A 27,878-nucleotide genomic window follows, 5' to 3' on the forward strand; every position below is an offset into this window, starting at 1 on the left:
GGTGTTTAGGCATCTGGATTTGGAATAGGTCTAGGTGTTGATTTCTGTTTTTGTCCTTGTTGGATGAGTGTTTTCTTCCAATGTTTTCATTTTCTTCTCTGGTCTTTTGGCCTAAGTGGTGACTGACAAGTCTTTAGGTTCAGTATGGTGTCTATACTGAGGTTTGGGGGGGGCTTTGGGTTCCTACATTTAGCCTGCCGTCTGATAAAGCCGAAGTCCTCCTCAAAAGTTGTAGACCAGAATATGGAGCCCAGAGAGTGCTGTTCTTCTGATGGGTGGACTATACCTGGACCTATGGAGTCTGCCAGAGCTGGGGGCAGGGACTGGCTGCAGGGAGGATGATGAAGTGTGAGGGCTTGGAGCCAACTTCTTAAGTGTCTCTTATGAAGATGTTTTCACCTTCTCTGCAGGCACAGAAATTTCCTTTAATTCACCCTAGTTCTCTATGTCACGGAAATGTTTTAACTGTCTAAGCGGGAAGAGCCCTGTGCTGAAAGGTTGGGTTTGTGTATCCTAAGGGAATGGACTAACCTAGGAAGGGAAAATGTTGAAAGCCCTTTACGGTGTTTTCGTATGCTTTGCAGAAAAACAACTTGACAATTTATTTTCCTCTCTATTTACTTGTTTAGTGTGTTTGTGGTCTCATGTGGTCAGAGGTCAGACTTTGGGAGCGGATTCTCTCCTTTTCCATGTGTTATCAGCCTTGGCTAGCAAAGCCCTAGCCACTGAGCCATCTCTCCAGCCCTGCCCGTCACTGTTTGTGCTGTCCAGGAATAATTTGTGCACAGTGTCTTCCTGATGTCACTTTTCTTTTCAGGTGACCCTCCTGGTGGCTCCTCCATGCACCCGAGAGAGGCATTATGAGCACCTTGGACAGTGTTGCAGCAAATGCGAACCAGGTACCTCAAGGTTTCTAGCTTTCCTTTTGTTTCTGTCCTAAGAGATGAAAGAGGAAATTTATAGACCTTTCATGATAGTGGTAGGTAATGTTTGCCACCCAGAAGACAAAATGCTTCCCCTCAATAGATAGCATCACTTATGAATCTAGGGCAGTTTCAGAAACTGATCCTTTATTGGTCCTGAGATGGCAGAGTTTCCTGAAATCAAATCCTAGTAAAGCATGAAGTGTAGCTGACCTCTGAAAACGTGTGTACAGCAGTCTTATTCCGGAATAACTAACTGGACTTGCTTAACCCTGGACAGATCTTCTCCCATATAGCAGTCAAAGAACACAAAGGCTGCCATCCACCACCTTCCACAAGTATGGCCAGTGTTTGTGTACCCCTGTAGAGTACCAACCTCTTAGGTCCTTGCTTTCTCTTGTTCTTGAAGAGGGTAGCAGAAGCTGGGTTACTTTATAACTGAGGTCTTTCTGGGTGTTTTGGTTGCAAATAGCTCTTGAGTATAGAGGACACAGACTTTTGGTTTTGTTTTTCAAGACAGAATTTCTCTGTAGCTTTGGAGCCTGTCCTGGAGCTAGATCCTGTAGACCAGGCTGGCCTTGAACTCACAGAGATCCACCTGCCTCTGCCCCTCCCCCAAGTGCTGGAATTAGAGGTGTACATCACCACCACCGGCTTCAGAGCCAATACTTTGATCAAGTACATGTGTGTGTGTGTGTAGCATGCACACATGTGTCAGTGGAAGACTCTTGGTCAACGTAAACTAGCTGCTAGCAAATAGTGCATATAGAACACATGTAGGCATGTAGCCATGGTGACGGTAGAGGAGAGCTTGAGGATGGGAGGGGAAGACCAATACACTTCCTCAGCCCAGTTCTTCCCTTAGTCCATTCCAGCAAACCCCTCAAGGGCTACAGGACACAGTGCAATTTCTGAGTTCGATTTCTCAGTCAGCAGAGTTTGGCAGTGAAAAGATGGTTGTTGGTTGGTTGGTTGCTTATTTAGACAAACTAAGAGACATCTGTAGTCACAGCAAACCTCAGAGGGAGCAACAGTACATAAAGAGAATCTGGGGCGGGATATTTCGACTAGCAGAGGCCTGAGGAGCCCAGGTGCTGTGCTCAGTGCCTGCAGTTCTCTTTCCTCACATATTACCCTGTCATAGAAGGCTCCTGGAGCAGTGGCTCTCTAAGCACATCTGCAGATTGCCATTTACATCTCCATGCAGCGCTGGGGATTTAACCCAGATCCTCATGCACACTCAGCGCTGTTCTTCTTATTTAGGTTTTCCTTCCCTTCCCTTCCCTTCCCTTCTCTTCCCTTCCCTTCCCTTCTTTTTCCCTCCCTCTCTCTTTCTTCTTTCTTCCTCTTTCCTTCCTTCTTTCTTTATTTCTTTTTATCTGTCTGTCTGTAATTGTTTGTTTGTTTATTGGGTTGGTTAGTTTTTTAAGATAGGGTTTCTCTGTGTAGCCCTAGCTGCCCTGGAACTTGCTCCTTAGACCAGGCAAGCCGGGATTTCAAAGACCAGCTGGAATTAAAGGCATGCACCGCCATATCCAGCTTGTTTAGTTTTGATCAGCATGTATTGTCATTGTTTTGGTTTTGATTGACACATCATCTTCTCCATTCAAGGAAGATACCTGTCTTCTAAATGTACGCCTACCTCCGATAGTGTGTGTCTGCCCTGTGGTCCAGATGAGTACCTGGACACCTGGAATGAAGAAGATAAGTGCTTGCTGCATAAAGTCTGTGATGCAGGTGGGTCTGTCACACTGACACACATCGCCGGGGGCGTGGAGGTGCACCATCCACCTCATGCTCCTTAAATCTCTTCTGTAGACACATGATAAATAAGCCTGCTGCTTTTCCTTTATCGTTGTAGGAAAAGGTTCTGCTCATGGCTTAGTGTGTCCAGCGCTGCAGGTTAAACATTTCCACCTTTCTGCTCCAGAATAGGCATTGCACTTTAATTGCGGACACATCTTACCATTGACAAAACGTTGCCCCAGTGTTTGGTGCCTGTGTCATTAGTCCCGTACCTGTCCCATTTTAAAGATAGAGAAACTGAAACCTGAGAGTAACTCCTCTAGGATAAACAGACGAGAAGTGGGCCTCAAACTGACCTGACTCATAAGCCTTTTCCTAAATTTTTTATTGTTAAAAAGTTTTTATTGTTAAAGTTTATTGTTTCACCAGGCTGGCATAATTTTGGGAAGGGGAGCTGGATAAATATATTTTAAATAAAAAGTTTTGAGGCAGGATCTTACTCTGTGGCTCAGGTTGTCCTGTAACTCACTACATCTCAGTGTTCAGCTCCATTTAAAAACCATAACTTATGTTTAGGAATCAAAATATAAATATGTCTCATGAATTCCCTACGAGGTTCTTATCTGTCTTCTTTCTATTTTCTATTGGGAATACTAACACATCCACCATGTTACTCTAGCACAGCTTCTGGTTTGTATTTAATGATTGCACCCCCTGGGTGTCATTGGTCATATTCTTTCCTCAGTATTTCTTGTATTGCACATTAAATTTAGGAAGCTGAGAGAATCCTGGTCTATTTTGGCGAGGATCTTGGAAAACCCCTTCATCCTTGTATAGTGCAGATGAATGAGAGTGGGATTTTATTTTTGTAATATTCACGATGATAAGTATGAGTTGGGTTCTAGGGATCAATTCCAAGGCCTACACATGCCAGCCAGATGATTTACGACTGAGCAACATCTCTAACTCTTGATTCTTTTAGAAATAGAGGCTTCCTATGCAGCCTGGCCTCCACCTTCCTGCCTCTACCCTCTGCCCCTCTGCCTCCCTAGTGCTGGGAATAAAGGCATGTGCCACCATGCCTGGCTCCCTTCTGTCACTTCTTTGTTTCCCTGAAGCATAGCACATACAGGAAAGGCATACCAAGTGCTTGTGGCTTTCTGGACCCTGGCTGGATTGTTCAGCTTCCTCCCAAGCATTTGCATTAACACGATGAATTCATGCATGCCATTGTGTCTGAGGTGCTGCAGTTTGTTGCAGACACTGGTTTTAATTGGTGGTCAAATATCATACCACTATGAAGTGATCCCAGGCTGTCATCAGCACACACACACACAGACACACACACACACCCCACAGGGCATCCAAGAGGATCAGATCTGCCTTGTCAGAGGCAACAGATCCCTCTGACAAGGGCAGTGAGAACTGAACTGAGCTCTTTTGCAAGTGGTCTTAACCTCTGAGCCATCTCTCTGTCCCCAGTGCTAAGGGAGACCCATTATTGTTGACTTAATCTCTGTAGGATATGACCCTTAGAGCGCAGCTAGGAAATACGCATTTCTGAACACTATCATTCTTCTAACGTGTTGAGACAGCTGGCGGATTTCAGCCTGGAGAAAGTAATGTGGAAACTCCACTGGGCACAAGCATCTGATCAAGTATTTTTATTTTCTTTAATGACCTTGAGTCATTGCTGTCTGTTGGAAATAAGGATTCATTCTGTCTACCGCCAAAATTAATTAGAGCTGAACACTGAACACATCCGATTGTTCCGGAACTGCTGCCACCTCCACTCACTCACACTTGCGCAGAAAAGCAGCGGGGCATGTGCCCCCTGTCTGCGCATGCCCCCTGTCTGCGCATGCCCCCTGTCTGCGCATGCCCCCTGTCTGCGCATGCCCCCTGTCTGCGCATGCCCCCTGTCTGCGCATATGTACTATGTATTTGTTTCTACTCAATTGCCGTTTGTGCTACGTGGGTTTGGTCAGTGGGTACCAGGGCAAATGGGGCTCATTCTTGGGTCTAAGAAGCATAAAACTAATAATGTCCCTTCTTAATTGTAATTTGAGACAGTGAAGGAAGACACAAGTTTGATTTTCCCTGTCTCTTTCCCTTTGGAAGTTAAGGTGCAGAAGCCATAAAGAAAATCCTGATGAGATGGGGCCTTTCAGCCTTTACAGAGAAGCTTTTTGCCTGTTTTTTGTTTGTTTCCTTTTAAAGAGTCATTGTTTTTAATTATGTGTATGTGTGGGATGGTCTGTACATGGCAACATGTGCCCAAGGAGGCCAAAGAAGGTCCAGTCCCCTAGAGCTTGAGTTAGAGCCAGGCGTGAGCTTCAGGATGTGGGTACCTAGAACTCAGGCGCTCTGCAAGGACAGTACGGGCTCTTAGCCAGTGAGCCATCATGACAGCCACCTGGGCAGTCTAAATGATGCTTTGACTTCATGTCACGTGTGTGCACACCTGTACAATTCAGTGACCTTATCCGCAGTAGCTGCATTCCATGAAGTCACCCCAACCGTTGAGTTCATGAGTCCTGAATCACTCGTAGCTCCTAGGAGAATTCAGGACTAGCTTCCTATGAGCCCCTCTCATCAGAGGCCTTTGTCCCACGCACAAACCCCTTGTCATGTGCGTTTCACTGTTTACTAGGTAGGTCTTGTGAGTCAGCACACAACTCAGACTCACAGAGCTTTATACCACACATGTTTTCTGGGCAGGACACATCACTGCCTTCTTGAAACATTTAAAACAAGGTCATCGGCAGATAAAAGCCCAAAGATGAGAAAAGTGCTTTGGCTAGACTGCAGCAGGATGCTCATTTAAGCTGCGAACCTAGCTCAGCGGTAGAATGCCTTAATGGAGCAATGGGGTTTGGTTTTGACTCCCAGTATTATCCTGGAAGGTGAGGGGGGGGGGCGAGAGAAGAAATCACTCTGTAGGAAAGTCAGACCAGAATGCTGAGGTCCTCGTGGAGAGCGAAGAGTGACTCCACACTTTGTGTGGTTCAGCCCATGTCCAGGGTGATGAAAATACCCTGCAAGTGTCAATAGGAATTGTAGTGAACAAGGACACTCATGTGAATCTGAACAATAAGAATGATTATGTATTGGGCACTCAGTTCCCATACACCCATACTCCAGAAAACTGAGAAGCCGGGAAAATAGAGTAAGAAGTCAAGCCCTTTCTGTTTATTGGGAAGAGGTATGGTGTGTGTGTGTGTGTGTGTGTGTGTGTGTGAGAGAGAGAGAGAGAGAGACAGACAGACAGACCCTGGTTCGTAGGTCAGACAGACTGTGCCTGTTTCTGTGCTTTGTTGTCTTGACTGAGCACCCCAGAGCCCTTCAGGACCCCTGGATGTACTCACATCCCCAGAAACTTCACTAGGTCTGTCTAAATTGTGTTTGAAATCTGAATTTACAAGAAAAATAAAACAAACAAACAACCCTCCCCCCCAAACAACAAAAACTAGCAGCTGTGCACTGCTGTGCAATTCCACAAATTATTAAACCTCCTAACACAAAGCTGTTTAGAGAGCCCACACAGCTCTCTAGAACAGGGTATGTTGGATGGTTTCCTACCGACAAGGAAGTGCGGGAAGGACTCCGGAGTTCCTCAAACCCAATGAGTCACCCTGTTGGCTGCCACATGCAGCTGGGTGGGGACAGTGCACCCGGTGGACAGTGCATCTGTGTCTCCTGCTTCTTGCTGGTCACTGATCTTCTCTTGTCTCCCACAGGCAAGGCCCTGGTGGCGGTGGACCCTGGCAATCACACGGCCCCACGGCGCTGTGCCTGCACAGCTGGCTACCACTGGAGCCCAGACTGCGAGTGCTGCCGCCGTAACATGGAGTGTGCGCCTGGCTTTGGGGCCGAGCATCCCTGTACGGCACGGTTTTGTGTGTGTGTGTGTGTGTGTGTGTGTGTGTGTGTGTGTGTACTCTCCAACAGAGCCCTGCTGTTACGTCCCTGCCCAGAGGACTTCCGGGGATTTGTCACACTGTGTCAAGGGTGCTCCAGGCAGCCCGCTTGGCTCTGAGGAACCTTAGCATGGACTAAAAACCCAGTTTAGTCCAGCTTCCAACAGCACATGGACAGTCATCCCGAATTCCCTCGCCCCTCACTCAGCTTTGTGCCTCAGTTTGTGAAAACCGAGGCCCAGACAGTATAGTGCAGGGATTCGCCAAGGCAGTAAACAGCATGCATCATTTTAGAAGAAGGTGCACACCTCGGGACATGTTGGAAACTGACATCTACAAATATTGATTTCCAATGTAAAGAGTTCCTAAAGACTGGCTGTTGGGAGATTATAGCTGCAATAACACATTGAGAGCAGGCCATGGAGGGCTGGGGAGACATTGCTGTCTATACAGAGAATGCTTCACCAGTGTGCAGACCTAAGCCCGATACAAGAACCCACACTGAAAGCTGATCCCAGCTCCAGCAAGAAAGGAAGCCAGGAAATGCGAAGTCCTAGAGCAGGCTGGCCAGCTAGCCTGGGCAAAGTTCCAGCCGGTCACTGGACTGTGAAAGCCCTTCTCTCCAGAGCACTACTTAAGCTGACTGTTGGAACAGCCATGCTCTTCCCTCTGATTGTGTGCACCCATCCTCTTTCCAGGCTGAATTGCCTCCTCCTCTTTGTTGGGAAGGTCTTTCGCAATCACCTCCTCTAGCCCTTCAAATAAGAAAGAGTAAGGACTACTCTGAAATTCATTTAAAAAACAACTTGAATTGACTTGCGTTCACAGAGTAAAAATGAGAGTCTTTTCTGGATTGAGCTGTCACCATGCTCATTACCGTATAACTGGCCACATGTTCATTTGATTTTTAAAATCTTAAGAGTTCACAGCTTTTGAACCTTGAGTGTAGGATTGCCCCATGTTTATATTTGGGCTGAGTGGCCCACCAGTGGTGCGCGTTAGCAGAGTTCTCTCTAGTTCCTTTCGGAGTTGTTAGAATCGCTGCTGAGGAACACCTACAGCTTCAGCGCCTGGGTGACATCCTTGCTCACAAAGTGATGTGGAGTTGTGGGTATTGTTAATACTCTGCCATCTGAGAACTCCATTGTGCCCTTCAGCTTTGCTGAAAGCAAAGAAGCAGAAATCCTCCGGTCTTGCGAAAGTGCTTCTGAGAGGCAGCCCTTCTAGTGCCCAGATTCTAGGAAGTGGCCCAAAGCAGGTCTTCAGAGTATGCTTCCCAGTCTTTCACTTACAGACATGGTTTTAAAGCCAGCGCATTTGGACAGGGCCGGGAAACTAAAATATTATTCATTTGAAGCCACACGGAAGAATGTATCTAGCCAGCACGGTAGGCCTCTGCATCAGCGCCCTGACTCATCCACACATGCTCTCAGGAAAAGTCAGCGGCAGGTTGTGAGCAGCGAGGCCAGCTGTCCCCACCACAGTCAGATCCCTGCAAACTTTGCAGCCTCTGTGAACAAGGGTGCTGCCCACTGCCTTTCTGATTTCTGGAAGACATTCTTGAATGAAAAGGAGGACATAACTATTCCTATGAACAGTGGAGGAGAGAGAGCATGTAGCCAGGCAGGGACAGCTATCTGAGAGAGTTCACAGTGATCATGACCAAGCTGTGCCATGTGAGAAAAGGGGCGAAGCGACCTAGAGCCAGGAGACTTAGAGGCCAGTAGGGTAAAAGGGTAAAAAGAACCAGTGTAGCCAAAATCTCTGGATTATACAGAGAAGATCCTCTGGGGAAGGGCAGCCCAGCTCCCAGATGAAGAGTTCAGGGTAGGAGGCGGGGTTTTGCAGACAGGTGGACCTGTCAGGTAGGTACAGAGGAAAGAGGAAGCTGCCAGAAACTGCTAGTGGCCAGCGTCAGCCACGGCAGTTAACCTTTGTCCAGGGTTTGCCACCTAACAGTTCTCTCTGCCTTGAACCCTTGGAAATGGTCCATTTTGACAGGTGGGTGGACTCACTCTTGAGTCTCACTCTTGAGGCTGGGGATGTCCTGGTCAGTTTGTACAGTGCTCATCTGGCATGCACAGAGCCCTATACTGATCCCCAGTACTGAATGGGGCCTGGTGTGGTGGTACACACTTGGTCCTAGCACTCTGGCACAGGAGATCAGACGTTCAAGATCATCCCTAGCTACACAGTGAGTCTGAGACCTGCCTGGGTTACAAGAGACCTGAGAAGACAAAGTCACTCATGCCCGAACTTGTAGTATACTTGGATTCAAAACAAAGACCGTCCAGTGACCACACATTTGCTCTGGGTCAGCAGGGAAAGAAAAGCAGCCCTGGCAGCGGTGAGGGCAGCTTTGTGGTCACCAGTATTGAAGCTCCTGGCTCAGTATAGTGAGGCCAAGGTTTGGGTTCAGAGTAGATAGAAGTGTTACCTCTTGTATTAGTATGAGAAGCCTGCTTGTAAAACAGAGAAGGAAAATGAGCCTTCAGGATATCACTGGTGGGCCAGAGTTAAACAAGAACCACCAAAAGTAAGGTGGATGGAAAGGAATGTCCCTGAACCCTCCTCAGAATCTTCTAGATTGCATTACTTTTTTATTTTTAATTTGTAACTTTATTTGGTGTGTGTCTGTATGTGTATACACCGTAGCCCATTTGTGGAAGTCAGACAACACCTCTTGAGAGTTGGTTCTCTCCCTTCATCATGTAGGTTCCAGGAACTAAACTCAGATCATCAGACCTGGGGTCAGGTGCCTTTATCTCACCCACCCTTTGTTCATCTTTAAAAAACAAACTCTATCTCCGTCTCTCTCTGTCTGTGTGTGTGTCTGTCTGTGTGTGTGTGTTTGTGTGTCTCTGTGTCTATGTGTGTCTGTGTCTGTGTTTGTGTCTGTGAGAGTCTTTGTGTGTGTCTCTATGTCTAAGTGTGTGTCTGTGTGTCTATGTGTGTCTGTGTCTGTGAGAGTCTTTGTGTGTGTGTGTGTGTGTCTGTGTCTATGTGTGTGTCTGTGTGTCTGTGTGTGTCTGTGTCTATGTGTCTGTGAGAGTCTTTGTGTGTCTGTGTGTGTGTCTCTGTGTCTATGTGTGTGTCTGTGTGTGTCTGTGTGTCTCTGTGTCTATGTGTGTGTCTGTGTGTGTCTGTGTGTCTCTGTGTCTATGTGTCTGTGAGAGTCTTTGTGTGTCTGTGTGTGTGTTTCTGTGCCTATGTGTGTGTGTGTGTCTGTGTCTGTCTGTGTATGTGTATCCCAGTGCTGGAGGAGGCCAGGGATGGATCCGTAGAGTCGGGCATTACGCTGACTGACGTGGGTGCTGGGAAACACACTCTAGCCTGTGTTCATCGTTTATAAAGTTGTTTCGGTTAATGTTAGTTAGTCTATAGCCCCAGCATTATTAGGATTGTTACCTAGAGAGTCACACTGCCATATCAGTGTGGCAATGTATCTTATTTATTGCCAAATTACAGAAACAAACATATACTTCCTATCAGGCATGTGCCAAGAAATTTAATTTCTTTCTTTTTTTTTTTTGTTTGGTTTTTCGAGACAGGGTTTCTCTGTAGCTTTGTAACTTGCTCTTGTAGACCAGGCTGGCCTTGTACTCCCAGAGATCCGCCTGCCTCTGCCTCCCAAGTGCTGGGATTAAAGGCGTGCGCCACCATCGCCTGGCTTGAAATTTAATTTCTTATTGTTGATTTGTATTCATGAAAATAAACCCTAGACATGCTACTCATGTCAAAAGCCATCTGAAGGCTCAGCACTAGCCAGTGGCCTGGAGTTGGTGTCATGCTGTAGTCAGTGTTGTCCATCTGTGCCTACCAAATCGTCATGCGCCCATTGCAATAACCATAGACACGGAAAGCTGGCGGCATGACTTATGATGGCAATTTAGCTTAGGAGGATGTGAGAGGTGAATCAAGCTTCCTAGGCAAGACCAGCTTCGGCTCTGAGGATGAAGGCAAGACCCACACTGTCTCAGCATTCACATTTACGTTTTCTTGGGACACAGTCCAATCCATTTGCCTCACATATTGTCTCTAGTTATTTCTGTGCCGTGAGCAATCACAGCATTTTAGGAGGAAGAGACTTACAGAGTTCCTCTGGGGGTAGGGGAACGCGGTGACAGCCACACTCTGTAGCCTGGTGGAATGAGCTGCTCACCCCGCTTGGCAGTGAACCCCCATTTCTTTATTAAGCGGTGGAGTCAAATGTTGGCAGGCATTTCAGTTATTCCTGGCCCATCTCTAACTGTCCTTGATTTTATCTTGGCTTTTGTGTGTGTGTCTGACAGTGCGGCTCAACATGGACACGGTGTGCACACCCTGCCTCCTGGGCTTCTTCTCAGACGTCTCCTCATCCACGGACAAATGCAGACCCTGGACTAAGTAAGTGACCATGCAGAAGCCTGACCCGATCCGCCTCAGCAGCTCTGGGTGGAAGGCGGGTCGAGTGTGTCGGGTTAGCTTCCTCTCGGAAAATGTCTGTCGGTGGCACAGTAAGGAACTGGCCTGGAAGCTCACTTTGGACCCAGCGTGTGTCAGAGCTTTGTGCCACTTCTTAGATTCAGAACTATGTGACCTCCAGTTCCAGCTTCTCCTTCATTAACCTAACTTTGTTTAATTGAAAATTGTTCATGACTTCTTTGTCTGGGACAGGGGTGGAATGCAAGGCCTCCAGATACGCTAGGCTTATCCTCTGTGACTGCGCTGTGTCCGCAGCTGTCCCACCCTCACTAGTTTACTCATCTGTCTGTGTAAGTCTGTGTGCACTGTAAATGCTTTGGGTTTCCTGAGTCATCTTGAAGCTCCTTACAAGCCAAATCACAGAGGTCCATCTGTGTTTTTGATTTTACCCCATCTGGAATCAGCTTGATATTTCATTTTCACAGATATTTTAATTCCTGGTTTGTTTGTTATTTTTGTTGCCGAGGATGAACCCAGGGCTTTGCACAAATGAAGTTACCTGGTGATGTTTTTCTCCACTGAAATGGGGTCTCTGCGGCTTCTTACCATTGCTGTGACTTCACTGGAGAAAAGCACCACCATACTAAGGTCCCATTGCCGCCCCGGAAGAAGCTCTGAGGTTTCTGCCGGGATAAGTGTGTAGTGATCGTGTGGTATACAGACCAAGCGTCCCTTACCCAAATCCTTGGGAAATATTTCAGATTAGTTTTGGGTTCTTTTAGCTGTGTCCTGAGAACTTTCAGGGAAGGATGCCAGGTCCAAACACGGAACTAACTGCTCACGTACGGAACTGCGCACGTACTTCTTACATACAGAGCCTGAAGGCGAACACACACTCTAAGTTATCGTGTGAATGGAGCAAAGCTTCATGACGTCTGATTTCCGAGTTGAGGTTTCACATTGGTGCTCTAATAGCGTCACATCGGACTGTTGGGCTTTGGGGTACGGACCCCTGACTAACGTAGCACCGGACGTGAGTTACGTGGGACAGGCTCCGAGCGCTTCACATCCTGTTGTTTAACACCAGCGCTAAGTGCAATGAGCCTTCGGTTCCAAACATGTCTTTATTTCTCCAAAGCTCACATGACCACGAGCTGCTGCTGGTGTGTCTGCTTCTCTTCCCAGCAGCTACTGTTTGCAGACAGCTCTCACTATGCCGCCCTAGCACCCCACCGGCAGGATTACAGTGTAGACCACCGCACGCACGTGGCTCAACAGGTTCTTACAAAACGCTGTTTCCCAATGCAGTACACCCAGGTTTTATGTTAAGAAGATTGTATTTTTCATCTTCAGCATTTGAAGTCCTCTTTACATAAGTTCCTTCTTTGCTCTTGTCTGCTGTGTTCTCAGTAGTTCTCAGCATTCCCTGGGTGCTCTGTCCACCTCTGAGGGCTTCTGCTCCCTTGGCAAGGCTGAGGAAGTTATGGCTTCCCTTCCTGAAGGAGCTCCCAGTCTAGCTCAGGCTAACATTTCCTTTGTGGGGTTTTGAAAGTTAAAGTGTCGACCCACAACATTGCCTGCTCTTTCCTCACAGCTGTTCCCTCCTTGGAAGACTAGAAGCACAGCCAGGGACGAATAAATCAGACGCGGTCTGCAGCTCTTCCCTGACCCTGAGGAAACCACCCAAGGGTACGATGAACAGAGCCTGTGGGGTGGTCCATGGTCGCATGGGGGTCTCTCCAGAGTGATAAGCTAGTGACAGGGATTTCATTGTGCTCTTCAGTTCATTCTGCCCTCGGTTGTCTTGGTATTATTTTCATTTTTCGTCAGCATCTTCTTTGTTTAAAAGACTTATTCCTTTTTGTTTTATGTGTATGGATATGTTAATATGTCTTGTTTGTGCACCACATACGTGCATTGCTCCAGAAGGCGAGGACAGGGCATAGGATCCTCTGGATCCTATGACATTGGACTTCAGATAGCTGTGGGCTGCTAGGAACCAAACACAGGTCCTTTGGAAGAACAGCCAGTGCTTTTAACTGCTGAGCTATATCTCCCGTCCCATCATTTTGTTTTGTCTACTTTTGAACAGTATGAGATTTTTCTTTCTCCTTTTTTTTTTTAAAAATAATTGTTATTTTATGTATATGAGTGTTTCATCTCCATTCATGCCTGTGCATGTCATGTGTACTCAGTGCCCTAGGAGGCCCAAAGAGGGAATTGGATCCCTAAAACAGGAGTTACATACAGTCATAGAAAACACCATGTAGGTGCTGGGTATTGAATCTGAGTCTTCTGGAAGAGCAGCCAGGTCTCAAGTGCTGAGCCCTCTCTCCACCTCCCCTCCCAATTTCATTTTTTCTTTCTTTTTCTTTCTTTCTTTCTTTCTTTCTTTCTTTCTTTCTTTCTTTCTTTCTTTCTTTCTTTCTTTCTTTCTTCCTTCTTCCTTCCTTCCTTCCTTCCTCCCTCCCTCCCTCCTTCTTTCCTTCCTTTCTTTCTCCCTCCCTCCCTCCTTCCCTCCCTCTTTTCCTCTCTTCCTTCCTCCTTCCCTCTAGGTCTCTCTCTCTCTCCCTCTCACATTCCTCCCTCTCTCTTGTCTGCTGGAGATTTTACCCAGTGCCTTTCTACATGCTAGCTACTTGATAGCATTTTTAAAAGATTTATTTGTTTGTTTTTATTTATTATGTATACAACATTCTGCCTCCATGTATGTCTGCTGGCCAGAAGAGGGCACCAGACCTTATTCTAGATGGCTATGAGCCACCAGGTGGTTGCTGGGAATTGACTCAGGACCTCTGGAAGAGCAGTCAGAGAGCTCTTAACCTCTGAGCCATCTCTCCAGCTGATATTCTTTTCACACCGAGTTAGGGGTGAGCTATAAACATAAATGACAAAGCATGGTAGGAGTGATAGTCAGAGTGAGGGTGTCTATGTGAAGATTTTGATCAAGCCAAAGAAGGCAACTTGTTAGATCTGTCTGTGATTATCTGTGAGCATTCGTAGATCAAGCTAATCTAAATAATGGTTTTGAAAACTTGACAGAAAGCTGCTGGGTAGCAGAGGCTTCTGTTTGGCTTCTTTAGGTGAGAGACTGTGTGGTGGGCTGCACCCCAGAAGCAAGCGGCTTGGGGAAAGACCTTCCCAACAAGCAGAGACCAGGTCACAGAATAAGGCCATGAATAAGAACAGCAGCTGTTGAAAGATAAACTTAGCCAGATGAACCAGGACAGGGTAATGAATGGCATTCAACTCATTCTCAAGCAGAGATAGGACAATGGGCCTGGGCCACCCTCTCCTGGAGGGGAGACCCCTGAGCAGGGTGCCTTACACTGTGGAGTGTGTCCTCTAACAGCTGAGAACTCTCTGAATTTGCGACTGGGAGCTCTCCACTTCTGGCTACCTAGACACCCACATCCGTGATTCTTGGGTTGGATTTAAAGGACTTTTTAAATTTTAACTTGGTAAAATGAAATGATCTTTAACACTGTGTTTTCTTCCACCACAGAAGCCCAAATTTACTTGCCCAGTCTCGTCATTCTGCTCCTCTTCGTCTCTGTGGTATTAGTTGCTGCCATCATCTTTGGCGTTTACTACAGAAAGGGATGGAAAGCATTGACAGGTATTGTGTCCACAGTGACATCTGAAAAGTAGCCTTGAAGAAAAGAATATGGGTACCTTCCATGAAAGCGTCATAGGCGGTGGTTCCTCACCTCCCACCTGTGATTCCACACTCGAGGCCAGGAAGATTAGAAGGGCATCCCTTGAGCAAGGTTGCTACTTACATGACCTGTACTAATGAACCTTGGGTTTCAGTGAGATATACTGCCTCAGTGTGCAAGGTGGAGGGTGACTCATGAAGATTCCTGGTGGTGTCATATGCACATGCGTGCACATACACACACACACATACACCACAGAACGGAACACACATATGAACATGCATATACATATGCATGCACAGCACACATACATACATACATGAACATCCCATACATATATTCAAGCAAAAACAAAACCACAAGAATCCGCAACTCCTGGCTTCAGTCTTCATAGTGCCTGAAGAAAACGTTGGATTTTCATAATGGGTGGGATAAAACTTTGCACATTTTTGTCACAGATACACGTTCTTTGTGCCCCTCTCTTGGGTATCGTGCTTTCTCTTATGCACAATAAGGTTTTGCAGGAAGTGAGAATGTGTGTGTTCTGTACCATGACTGATCGGGGTGCATCATAGAGATTTGATGGATTATTAGTGGGTCCTAGTTTGGTTTGTTTCCATGATAAACATGACCAAAAGTGACATAGAAGGGAGAGACATTTGTTTGCTTGTCTCTTTGTCTTTACATCTTACACTTCGGTGTCCAGAAATCAGGGCTCAAACCCGGAACCTGGAGGCAGAAACTGAAGCAGAGGCCATGGAGATTGCCTACTGACGTGTTTCCATGTCTTCATCAGCCACCTTTCTTTTCAAAATGTGTTGTATGTGTATGGATGTCTGGTCTTCATGTAAGTCTTGTACCACATGCATGCCTGCTAACCTCAGAAGCCAGAACATGGAATCAAATCCTGTGGTGCTAGACTTACAGATGTTTGTGAGCCTACATGTGGGTGCTGGGAATTGAATCCAGGTCCTCTGGAAGAGCAGTCAGCGTTCTTAACTACAGAGACATCTCTCTAGCTCCTCAGCTACCTGTCTTAGACAGTCCAGGCCCTCCTGCCCAGGGCTGGCTTGCTCACAATAGGCTGGGCTCTCCCTCCCACATCAATCAACAATCGGTGTCCCTTTGACAGTTCACAAGTCAGTCTGATGGAAGCAGTTCCCCCGGTGTGGGTCTCTCTTCCTAGGTATTTAGGTTTGTGTCAAGTTGACGGAAACTAACTTTGACAATGATTTTCCCTTTAGAGATCAGCAAGTTTTGTTGTTAAAAAGTAAGGTGCCTTCAGAGTGTTTAAACCAGTTAGTTAATTTATTTAAATGGTTGGTTGACTCCCACTCCTGTGCTGGAGACTGAACCCAGGTCTTTTCTTCTGTTAAGCAAGTACTGTCCCACTGAGTGAGGCACATACTAGTCTTGTTGCACCCCCACGCTGAGGATGGACCCCGGAGCTTTGTGCATGCCAGGCGCGCTTTCTGCCACGGAGTTTCAGCCCCAGCCCTGGCTGAATTATAATCAAACACTGTCACTCAGGAATGCTAATACCTTCTGTGACACTTACAGTGGTATGTTTATGTAGACTCATCTAAAATGGGAGAAAGTCAATCAATACACAAAGGAAGAGAATGAAATAGTGACAGGCAGGGGCAGGTGGAAGGAAATGGGGAGGTGCAGGTCAAAGGCTACCGCAGTAGATGTATAGGAGAAATACACCCAGAGAAGAATGTAGTACAGTGTGAGACGTTTTGCTAATCGAGTTGATTTTGGCACTTCTTGCCACATACAGGTTACCATTTAACATGTTGGATAAGTTAATCCATTTTATTATAGTAACTACTGTGCCGTCTATATTTATCTTATAACATACTGTATAAGCTAAATATATAAGATAAAATTTATATTAAAAATAAGTAGAAAATTATAACATGTAGTTATATCTTTGCTTTTTTTCCAGCTAATTTGTGGAACTGGGTCAATGATGCTTGCAGCAGCCTAAGTGGAAACCAGGTAAAAGTGTTTACTGCCTCCTCTAAGCCCTGCCATAGTCTCTAGAGCGGTAACTGACTGACTGTGAGCACACTGCCTACCAGGCAGTGAAAACTGTCCCAGAGCTGATCCCTGTTCAGTAAGTCAATGCCCATTGTCTTCATCCCGCCCGTATCCACACCTTCCCTCTTCCCAGACTGGACACCGAATGGTCTTTACTCATACCAGGCAAGCATAGGACCCCTGAGCCAGACAATAGTCTTCATTCCAATTCTGTTGTCTCTGTGTATGTAGTTTTAGAACTGGACATGATCACTTAGTGCAGATTCCGAGGAGGAACCATCTACGACTTTCCTTTGCTCTGTAGCTATTTAATAAATATTCTCCTTTGTCATAATTTCAAAAATTATTGAAAAATATTAAGACGATTGCAATGAAAGGCCTGATGCCTGATGCTCAAATTCATCAGTAGCTCACACTTTGTCACACAGATTTAGTCTTTGCTCTTTCTGTCTGTGAACCAAGTGAGTATGGAATCACTTCAGAGTGAATGGAGATTGGGAATTCCTCTGTTCTTAAGTGTGTAAATGCACCTTCCTTAAGAATAAATAGTCTCTGTCAAAATGGAAAAATAAACAGAAACAAAGCTGGGACTGGAGCGATGGCTCAGTGGTTTGGAGACACACTTCTACCCAGAAGGCTGCGTTCAGTTCTCAGGATGGCTCAGTGGTTTGGAGACGCACTTCTCCCCAGAGGGCTGCATTCAGTTCTCAGCACTCACAGTGCACAGCCACAGGTGCTCACAGCCTGCAACTGCAGTGCAAGGCTATTCTATGCCCTCTTCTGGCCGGCTAGGACAGCTGGACCCAGATGCGCACGCGTGAACACCACACACACACACACACACACACACACACACACACACACACTAAAATAAAAATAAATTTTTTTATAAAGAAAACAATGGATGCTTATGTTCCACTCACTCTCTCCCTTAAAACAGGTAAGTAGGTAAGTAAATTAATAACTAGATAAGCACATTTATTCAGTTGTGGCCCTGGTCTTGTATCTCAATTGAAAGAGTGCTTGCCAAAAAGGCACAAAACCCTGATTGAAAACCAGCAGAGAATACATTTGTCTATAATTCAAGTACCTGGGAAGCAGAGGCAGGAGGATCAGAAACACAGAGTCATCCCGTACTCCCTAAGAAGACCAGTTTCAATTATATAAGACTCTGTCTCAAAAATCCCAAACTAAACAACAAAAAGTTAAGAGTGACTTAGCTATCTTCCAATCCAAATTTGATATTAAAATGCTAATTATTCTAGTTTGCCTTTTACATCTGTTGGGTATAAGATCTATCAGCTGCAGACATTAGTCTGCTTTCTATAATTCAGCCCCAGTGCCACAGCATCCACTCTCCTCTCTCCCTTCCCAGCATTACATACAAATCCTTTCGTTCTCTATAGGCTTCTCATTTGCTGAGTGACAGGACTCACAGAACTAAAGCATGCTGCAGACAGAGCTGCAGCCTGCAATTCAGCAGTTGCGCAGCTGTCATCGTTTTGTTAGAGACAGATGTGCCCAGGTGTTACTTGCATTTCCTCTTCCCCTGTAGTGTGCAGATGCTATTCATTGCAGTAAGGAGCCAGTCATTTCTGTTTGCGTCCCTTTCCAGAGTTCTTCCATACTCTGTAATTTTAAGCAACACAAACAAATCCGTAAAGTTTGGGCCACCTGTGTTTGTCAGGTGGAAGCAGTTCATAGCAATGCTCTTCTGCAGGGGTTAGGCAAATTCAGTAACTGGATATTCTGAATTCACATCCTCAGGAGTCCTCGGGTGACTGTTGTGTTGGTGCACACTCAGCAACCTCTGGTCAGCAAGAAGCATGTGAAAGAGTGTTACTAATGACCCTAGGGGAGAAGATGTTTCCAGAAGACATGTGCTATCTGGAAGGTGGTTCTGGGGTCTGTGAGCCTGTGTGTACAGCAGGTGGGCCCTGTGCAGAGGGTGAAGATGCCAGGATGCTCACATTGGTCAGCGAAGTCGAGATCCAGGGCGACCTCTCAAGGAAGATTCCCACAGAGGATGAGTACGCAGACCGGCTCTCACAGCCCTCTGATAGTCCGATGTTCCTGATCCAGCCTGGGAGCAAATCCACACCCCCTTTCCAGGAGCCTCTGGAAGTGGGAGAGAATGACAGTTTAAGCCAGTGTTTCACAGGGACCGAGAGCACGGCTGAGTCTGAAGGCTGCAGCTTCCTTGTGCCCCCATGCAGAACTGACTGTATCCCTTTGTCCCCTGAAAAGTACTTGAAAAGAGAAATAGAGGATGACAGTTGCCTGCCCTGGGTGGCCAGCTCCAACTCAACAGACGGCTACAAGGGCTCTGGAAATACTCCTGGGGAGGACCATGAGCCGCTTCTGAGTTCTCTGAAATGTGGACCCTTGCCCCAGTGTGCCTACAGCATGGGCGGCAGCGAAGCAGCAGCCAGTATGGCAGAGGCAGGAGGACAGCCCCAGGACAGGGCAGATGCAAAGCTTCCAAGCTCGGAGAGGGGAGCCTTGGGTTCTGGGGGTTCCCCCAGTGACCAGCCACCTGTATCTGGTAAGTAGCTTTCCTGGGTTCCCACTTTCAGGCCGAAGGCCTGTCTTGGGTGAAGGCATGTTTCACAACCTTCTAGAGAAAAGAAAACCAGCACGAGAGACACACAGCCCAACTCCTTTCTCTGCTTATTGACACAGGGTCTCTTGTAGCCCAGGATAGCCTCAAACTCACTCTACATGGCTAGGACAACTTTGAGCTCCTCCTTCTTCTGATTCCATCTTTCCAATACCGGACTTAAAAGTGTAGGAAATCGCACCACATTTACTGGGGCTTCACATGTGTTGGCCAAGCATTCTACCAGCCAAACCAATGTCCAGCCCTCTGCTGAGCATCTTTATAGGGACTTTGTGTTGTGGGCTGCACTAACTGTTGTCATGACATCGTCCTCCAGGCAGGCTGCTACCGCCTTACGCATGCCTGAGCCCTCTGCCTTCATGGTTGGATTTGCAGTTAGTGCTCCAACCTCAGGACCAAACCCTGAAAGACAAAGTCAATAGTCATTTTAGGAGTGACTGGATCGTAGTGTTCCCTCATATTTGGGGAGGGGTGGGTAAAAGAAGCTTCAGCTTCTAAATCTGAGGACAAACAAAACTGTTTAGTTGATCCTTTATGATTTATTTAAGTAGGAAGTTAAGGACGCAGTAAGTGCCTTTTGTTGCTTTCTAAGAAAAGTCCCTTTTATAGCTACCACATTTAATGTTTATTAAACCCAGACAACAATTTACAATCAAGTATCACTGCAGAGATTTGTTTCTGCAACATTACTGGAACACAAATCGCCTACCAACGATAATATTATGACTTTTTTTGCCTGAGGGTAGAACACCATCTGTTAAAAATTATGTATCATAGAGAATTTCGTACCTGACAGTGAGGGTGTCCTCTGGGTATTATTAGCCTGGTAAGAGGCAGGGAGCTCACTGAGAATCTTTTGGAAACTGTAAACATTCTCTGGGGGTAGGGGGGTGAATATATGGGTATGTACCACTTCAAAGGCTTCTCAAAATACCCCAGCTCGGGAAGTATAGGAGCGAGAGAGGGAGGGAGGGAGAGAAAGGGGAGGGAAGGAGGGAGAAAGGGAGGAAAGAGAGAGGGAGGGAAGGAGGGAGGAAGGGAAGAAGAAAGAAAGGAGGAAAGAAGGAAGGGAGGAAAAGAGGGGAAGGAGGGAGAGAAGAAGGGAGGAAACATGTGGGATCCCCCTCCCCAGAGGTGCCTTTCTTTCCCTGCTCTTGGTTGGGACTTCAAGTGGTGCCAACAGCTGCGTTTTACAGCCAGGGCCTGGCCAGATTGAGCCCTAAAGCACAAAGCCTGTCTTTGCCACAAGGTAGTATAGTTCCCAACTTGACTGGTAGGTAGAGCAGTTTGCACTTCTGTCTCATGGCAGCTGTGAACACACAGACATACTGTTCCATTCTCAGCTGTCAGACTGAAGGAGAGGAGACGTTCTGGGTATCGAGAGAACTGATCTGATTTTCCTCTTCGAGATTCTAGAACTTTGAAGAAACTGTGTGCATGGTGTGGGACATGGAGGGAGAAAGAAGCACACAACCCAAAGTCAGACTTTGTCCTCCACTTAGAGTAAAAACAGTAGTCTGGTGTGTCCATCAAATACTCCCTAGGCATAGAGGAAAAGAATATCACATGTCATTAACAGACAGTGTTAATTTGCAAAAAGTCGACAGCGCTTTTTTCATGTCTGATGTTTAGCCATGCAGAACATCAGCAGAACCAGTCAGCTCATCACCACTAGCAGGCCAAATTAGTTCTCGTCTGAGAAGCAGCAGCCAGATTGATTTTTAAGGCCACCCCATTCTCTCCATAATTACTTCTGTACAAACAGTCCTTATGGTCAAAATAATATATTCTTAGCTTTTTCAAACCATCATAATTCATTCTCTATAATGTGTGTGAGGGTGTATGATGCTTGGGGAAAGAGAACCCCCTGCCCCACCCTCCTACAAGGCATGTGCTCTGAGGACTTAAAGAAGGTAGCCTGGTTTCTGGGATTTTAGGTTTATACCAGGTTGTTATTCTGTTCACTTAAACTTATAGCCAAATCAAGTGGTGTCTAACTGAAGACTTCTGGAGGAGAAAGAGTACCATACGGTCTTGTTTTAACCACATTTTACCTAGTGTGTGTGTGTGCACGTGTGTGCACATATATCATGACTCTTATGTAGAAATCAGCTTTTGGCAATCTGTTCTTTCCTTCCCCATTGTGAGTCAGGGATCAAGCTCTGACAGCCAGCAACCTCTGACTTTGCCTGCTAAGCTGTATCTCCAGCATATGCTACCAGCTTTTGACAAAACATAAATTCAGAAAGCTCCACAGGTAGAGATAACTTGAGAAAATACTCGTGGTTGTCATGTCTACTCTAGTGATGCTTCTGCTCTTAATGGACAGTGAGAATTAGTAGCAGAAACCAGGGAAGATTTTTGTCTTACCAGGTCTTGATTCATAAGTGATGCTTAATTCTGGGCTCATGATGGTTACCGTGGTTACAATGCAATTGGTAACAATCTTGCTGTGAAGAAACTCCATCATCAAGGCAGTTTCTAAAGGAAGCATTTGACTGGGGGCTTGCTGTAGTTTCAGAGTCTCCATGACTATGGTGGGAAACATGGTAGCCAGGCAGACAGGACAGTGGAGCAGCGTGAGAGCTGATCTACGGGCAGGAGGCGGAGAGAGCAAGAGACCGGGCCTTTGAAACCTCAAACCCCTAGTAACAAATCTCCCTGAACAAAGCCACATCTTCTCTGACAAGGTGGTGTCTCCTAATTCTTCCTAAACAATCCACCAAATGAGAACCAAACTTTCAAATCTATGAGCTTCTGGGGGCCATTATTACTCAAACCACTGCATTCCACTCTCTGGTTCCCATAGACTTGTATCCATATCATAATGCAAAGTGCATTTAAGTCCAACTTCAAAGTTCCTGTAGTCTGTCACAGTTTCAAACTGTTTTAAGGTCCGAAGTCTGGGTGGTGGTGGCACATGCCTTTAATCCCAGCATTTGGGAGGCAGAGTCAGGTGGACCTCTGTAAATTTGAAGCTAACCTAGTCTGCAGAGTGTGTTCCAGAATGGCCAGAACTACAGAAAGAAACCTGTCTCAGAATAAAAAAGAAGTCCATCTCTTCTGAGAGTCAAGATGATCTCTTAATTATAACCCTTTGTTAAAGCAAAAGCAAGTCACAGACTTACAACATACAGTGGCATTATCATTCCAAAAGAGAGAACAAGAAGTCATAGCGAGGGTATACTGGACAAAGCAAGACTGAAACCTGGCGGGGCAAACCTCAAATCCTGGAGCTCCATGTCTGATGTCAAAGAGCTTGATAGCTCTTTGATTCTCCCACGCTTCCAGCTTTGTTGACAGCAATGCCTCCTTTCCTTGGGCTGGCTCAACACCCTGTATGCAGCCCTCCTTGGCATATAACCCATGGCTCTCCAGCATCTTGGGGCTTCCAGTGAATCCATAGTTTGCCTTCACAGCCTTTGGTCCTTATGCAGGGGCTGCCCTGCCACATGGTCTATGTAACCATGGCGGAATATTCCACAACACCTTTATCTCTGCACTCTTCAATCCAGAACCACTTGGCTGAAACTGCCAAGTCTCGCTGCTTTGTGGAGCTGGAAACTGCCCTCTTTTAAAATTATATTTGTGCATGTTTTTCTTGGTTATAGCTCTTTAGGAAGAAATAACTCCTTAGGCCTTTTCTTTCCCAAGCTTTGGGATTAGCTGGTGAGCTCTTGCCTTGAGGGCACTCTCTGTTTATTCCACTAAGCATTGGGCGAATTGGATCCAGCATTGCATTTCCTGGTTCTTTTTCTCTTCAGACTGTATGTTTTGCATTGCTTTTTGCCTTGCTTGTTCTTTTTCATTATAGATCTACATATGAGTAATCATTAATAACCACATAACACAGCCAATACTAGACTGTCTTGAAATCTCCACTGTTAATTATGTTAGTCCAAAGCTCTTTCACTTTGCCTCCAGCAGATTTTTAGGACAAGGGCAGAAAGCAACCACATTCCTTGTCACAATATTACAGGAACTATCTGTACCCTAGCCACTAACATAGTTATCTCTGAAACCTCTTGAGCTGGGCCTCCATTTTAGCTCTCAGCACCGTTGTTTTCCAGGTTCCTCCTCTGACCGCCCATAAGCCCCAGTTAGAGCATTCAGTCTCATGTCTAGTCCAAAGTCCAAGTCTTCTTGTCCTCAGCCCCTTGGCCAGCCTCTGTCTTACTCACTGTTCTAGTGCTGTGAAGAGACCCCATGATCAGGGCAAGTCACACAAGAAAGCCTTTAGCTGGGGGCTAGCTTACAGTTCCAGTGTTCATCCGTGATTAGCGAGGTTGGAAGCTGGTGGCAGGTATGGCACCAGAGCAGAAACCGAGAGCTTGCATCCTGATTGGCAAGCAGGATGCGAAAAGAGAACAAGAAGGAGGTTGGGCCTGGCGTGGGCTTTTGAGACCTCAAAGCTCACTCCCAGTTACACAACCCTCTAACAAAACCACACTTCCTGATCCTTGCTAAACAGATCCACTAACTGGCAATCAAGCATTCAGATTTATAAGCCTATGGGAGCCATCCTGTCCAGACACAACACCCTCCTACAGGGAATTAGGAGAGTTTTCACTGTCCCCGTGGAGAACTGGTATTCTGGTGGGAAGAATAATAGCCGCTTGTGTTTACCGCGTCTTCTGCTGACCCGTTACTCGGCTTCAGCTCCCAAAATCACCCATTTCTTTCAGCCATTTCTGAGCTGGAAAGGGTTGCTCATTTACAGGACGGCAGCACCCCTTGAGGAACCCAGCTCCATGTTCTTTCCCACCAAACCTCCATCAACTGTCTGGAGCTTTGAAAATAAGAATGGATTGATAATAAAGTAAGAAGAACCTGCCATTTCAGATGTGAAGTCCTGCAGCCTGTGACCTGTTTGTCATGACGCTGGCTTTTCTAGACAAGCCTAGATGCTATCACAGCCTTTATCAGCAAGCCGGCAGCCAATGCATTAGTTATTTTTCATGTTACTCTGCAAATACCTGACAGAAGCAACTCTGTCAGGAGGGAAAGTTTATGGCCCACGCTCAGTCCAGCTTGCTGGCGAAGGTGTGGTGGAGCCGATCGGTTCACGTCACATGACCGGAAGTGGAGGAAAGGCTTGCCAGAACTCCGTGGTTCTCTCCTCTCCCCTTTCTACTCCATCTCCCCCACCCCCGACTGTGAGCTCATGCCACCTACTCACATTCGGGTCTCCCACTCTCAGTGAACCCACTCTGGAGATGGCTCCACCAAGGACACATCCAAAGATGTGACCAGTCTCCAGTCAAGGTGACAATGAATGTTAACCACTGCCAGCAGCCATAGCAGTCACTAGGAATTTTCATAAGCTTCTTGTCCCTCCACTTTTGGGTATCTCCAAAAGTGGCTTGGTCTCCGTATGTCCATGAACGTCTATTTATATGCTTATTCATTTAAACAGAGCAAACACTTGAACAGGAAATTGTCCTTTCGTCAATGTAGTCTCAGCCACCCATGTCTATGGTGTTGGGAGCTAGGGGAGAAGGGGATTGAAGAACAGGCCCTGACCATCCTGAACACATTTACCTGTGCAGGGAGAAGAGACAGAAACAGCAAAGTCAAGCTGCTTTAACCTAGCAATCCAGACCCTCCCTAGCAGAGTCCTGGGAGCCCAGAGCACTGGAGGAGGAAGTTTTATAATTTACTTGTCAGTAATATTTGGCATTCATTAATGTTAAATAAAAGTCAACACATTATTTCAAAATATATGAAAAATGTGGTCTAGTTAGATGGCTCAGCCATTAAAACACTTCAGTAGGAGTGTGAGGGTCCAAGTTCAGATCCCCAGAACCCACATAAATGCCAGGTTCATGTGGAAGTCTGCTTGTAATTCCAGGCCCAGAAGTTAAAACAGAGGATCTCCAAAACAAGCGAGATTAGTCTATAAGCAAGTTCTGGGCTTGATTGAGAGTCTCTGCTTCTGTGAACAAGGTAGAAGAGAGATATTCTCAATCACCCTTGGCCTCCGCATGCACATGTACACATACACACTCACCCGTACCCACACATATGTGCCCACACACGTGCACATACATACTGCACACACATGACAGTGGAAAAAGACAAATTTCTTCGCATTTTTCTTTGTCTTAGTAATATCCTCTGTTCTGAGCCAATAGACTTCGTTTGGGAAGGGCTTGCTCCATGCAGCCTCTAACTAATTCTCAGCATGATTCAGAATGGAACTGTTGAACATTACTTCCTTCCCCGGTATCACATGCTCGATGTCTCCCGAATGCTTGAAACAGAACTCTCATGCTATAAAAAGGAAAGCGGCTTGAGAAGCATATGGGCGAAATATAAAATGTTTGAGTGTATTTGTGCATATTTTTAGTTCTCGTCATGGAGAAATCTCCATGACAATTTGGTCATCTTATCTGGCTGCCTCTTGTGATTTAATATTCATATGATATGCATCTTACACAACGTGATACGCTTTTGTGACGAGAAGACTGCATTCCCTTACTTGAGAATGCAAATTCTGCCAGGAAGTGTCTTCTCAGAACCAAGCCTGTGCTTTCTGCCTGAGAAAGGCATTTTCAATATGTAAATGTAGAAGAAGTCTTCTATATAAAGTGCGGATTTAGTATAGTGCAAACATCTTTCTGATTATGATGAAGCAGATCTTTTGTTCCTTATTCCCATTGCCTTAGATGCTGCTTTTAATACTGTCATGTTATCTGATCGTTTGTCTAGTCAAGTCACATTAAATATTAGTGAAGTCAACTAACCCATTTTAAATGGAACAAAAATGCCCATGGCATTCTGGCTTTGCAGTCCTGATTATGAGTAGCCTTCACATACCAGCTCCACCACATTCAGAGAGCAGGGGCATGGCCGCCATTGCCTAAAGTTTACAGTCTAATCAGTGACATGCATTCATTACAGGAACTAAGGAGATGGCTCAGTGCCAAGTTCTTGCTGAGCAAATGTAAGGATCTGAGTTTGGATCCCAGCATCCACTTAAAGATCCATATGTGGCCGTGTACGCCAATAATCTTCAGGCTGGGGCATGGAGACAGGGACCCTCGGAACTCCCTGCCCAGCCAGTCCAGTCAGCGAGCCCCAGGTTCAGTGACAGATACTGTCTCATGAAATCAGGTGGAGTGTGAAGACACTTGACTTTGGGCTCTTTGTATGGATCTGCATATTATCCGTGAATACGTATAGTGCACTCGCAGGGAGATTTGCTCAACTGTGCCATAAGTACTTTGTGTGTATTGTCTTAATTAAGTATGGAAATCTAATGGAGTGAGTTCCTCATCCAGAATCACGAAGCTATTTAGTGGTGCAGCCATAATTCAAGTATCTGATGGTGCAGCTTATGCCTCAGAGCACCATACCATTGCCTCTGAAGTCGCCGCCAGTGGCGTGGCTATTGTTTGACTGCTCTGCCTTGGAAGGGGCTTGCTGCTTCATAGAATTAGAGAGCACGGGCCTGAGGTGAAGGGCTACTCCAGCTCAGTGAGGGCCGGTGGCCAGGCTGACCCAGGTATGCCGGAGTCTCCACAGGCATGGGAAGGACGTGCAGTGAGCATTGCCGCCTGGCCTGCCCTATCTGTCCCCTGCCAGCTGTCTCTGGAAGTGTCTGTTTTCCCTGACATTGATTCTTTTCCCACACGCTTCCAACCATCTTTCATTATAAATCAGCTTGAAGGGAATGTGAGCAGGGAGCCCAGGAGGAGACAATCAAGCCAGGGCAAAGGACAGGCCTTACTCTGCTTGTATTCCTGGAGTTTCCATGAGTCTTCCATAAAAGCAGTAGGCCTTTGAAAACACACGGGCTTTAGGGCTAGGGAGATGGCTTGGCTGGTAAAGCTCTTCTTGCACAGGCGTGAGAACCCGAGTCCAGATCCTCAGCACACATGTAAAAGCGGGGTGCAGCAGCACACGTCAGTCATCCTAGCAATGGCAGTGGGGGTAGAATCTAGGGGATCCCTGGAGCTCAGTAGTAAGTCAGCCTAGCCACACTAACAAGATGGCTCATTTCAAAAATAATCTGTGAATTAAGGCTATCAGACACCCAGTATCAACCTCTGCGTGTGCACATGGACGGCCATATATACATGCCTGTACACACCAACACCGTAAACACACACCACACCCGCTCCCACCACTGAATGGCCCATGCATGTTTCCAGGGCTGTGAGTGTGAGCTGACCTCATTGTGCTTTAGGACCTAACCATTATATTTGCTTTCAAAAAATGGTAAATTTGATAGACAGGAGGATTATTGCTATATAAACTATTGAAAACTTTGGTACTATTCAAAAATGATTTGCTAAAATTATCTTGCCATTGAATTTGAAGTAGGCGAGAGGGCTGTGCAAGAATGGGGGAACAAACTCTAGGGGTCTGCACTCAGATCTTCAGATCTTCTTTCTCACACTGCTTTAAAGCAATAAAACCAAAGGTTAGATGAAAGCATTGAAGACCTGACTGACAGACACGCTGTGTGGATCCATCCTTAGAGGAGCAGACTTAATTCTCCATCATCAGAGAGCCTTTGAGTTTTCCAGCCAGTGGCAAGAGACTTAAACACCAG

The 27,878-nt window shown here is 46.2% G+C and overlaps 1 protein-coding gene across 1 annotated transcript in view; it reads left to right on the top strand.

The window, feature by feature from the left end:
- The window catches only part of Tnfrsf11a (TNF receptor superfamily member 11a), an 84,064-nt gene that overhangs the window by 43,745 nt on the left and 12,441 nt on the right, over positions 1–27,878 (top strand). Inside the window, exons 2-9 of the mRNA XM_050119770.1 lie at positions 818–899; positions 2,535–2,660; positions 6,410–6,553; positions 10,882–10,975; positions 12,588–12,682; positions 14,499–14,612; positions 16,604–16,656; positions 18,466–19,243. Of these exons, the coding sequence (XP_049975727.1) occupies positions 818–899; positions 2,535–2,660; positions 6,410–6,553; positions 10,882–10,975; positions 12,588–12,682; positions 14,499–14,612; positions 16,604–16,656; positions 18,466–19,243 (1,486 nt within the window). The remainder of the gene's footprint in view (positions 1–817; positions 900–2,534; positions 2,661–6,409; positions 6,554–10,881; positions 10,976–12,587; positions 12,683–14,498; positions 14,613–16,603; positions 16,657–18,465; positions 19,244–27,878) is intronic.

The sequence above is a fragment of the Alexandromys fortis genome, unplaced genomic scaffold, assembly GCF_014885135.2.
Source record: "Alexandromys fortis isolate MF-2015 unplaced genomic scaffold, M_Fortis_MF-2015_v1.1 scaffold_96, whole genome shotgun sequence".
Classification (NCBI taxonomy): domain Eukaryota; kingdom Metazoa; phylum Chordata; class Mammalia; order Rodentia; family Cricetidae; genus Alexandromys; species Alexandromys fortis.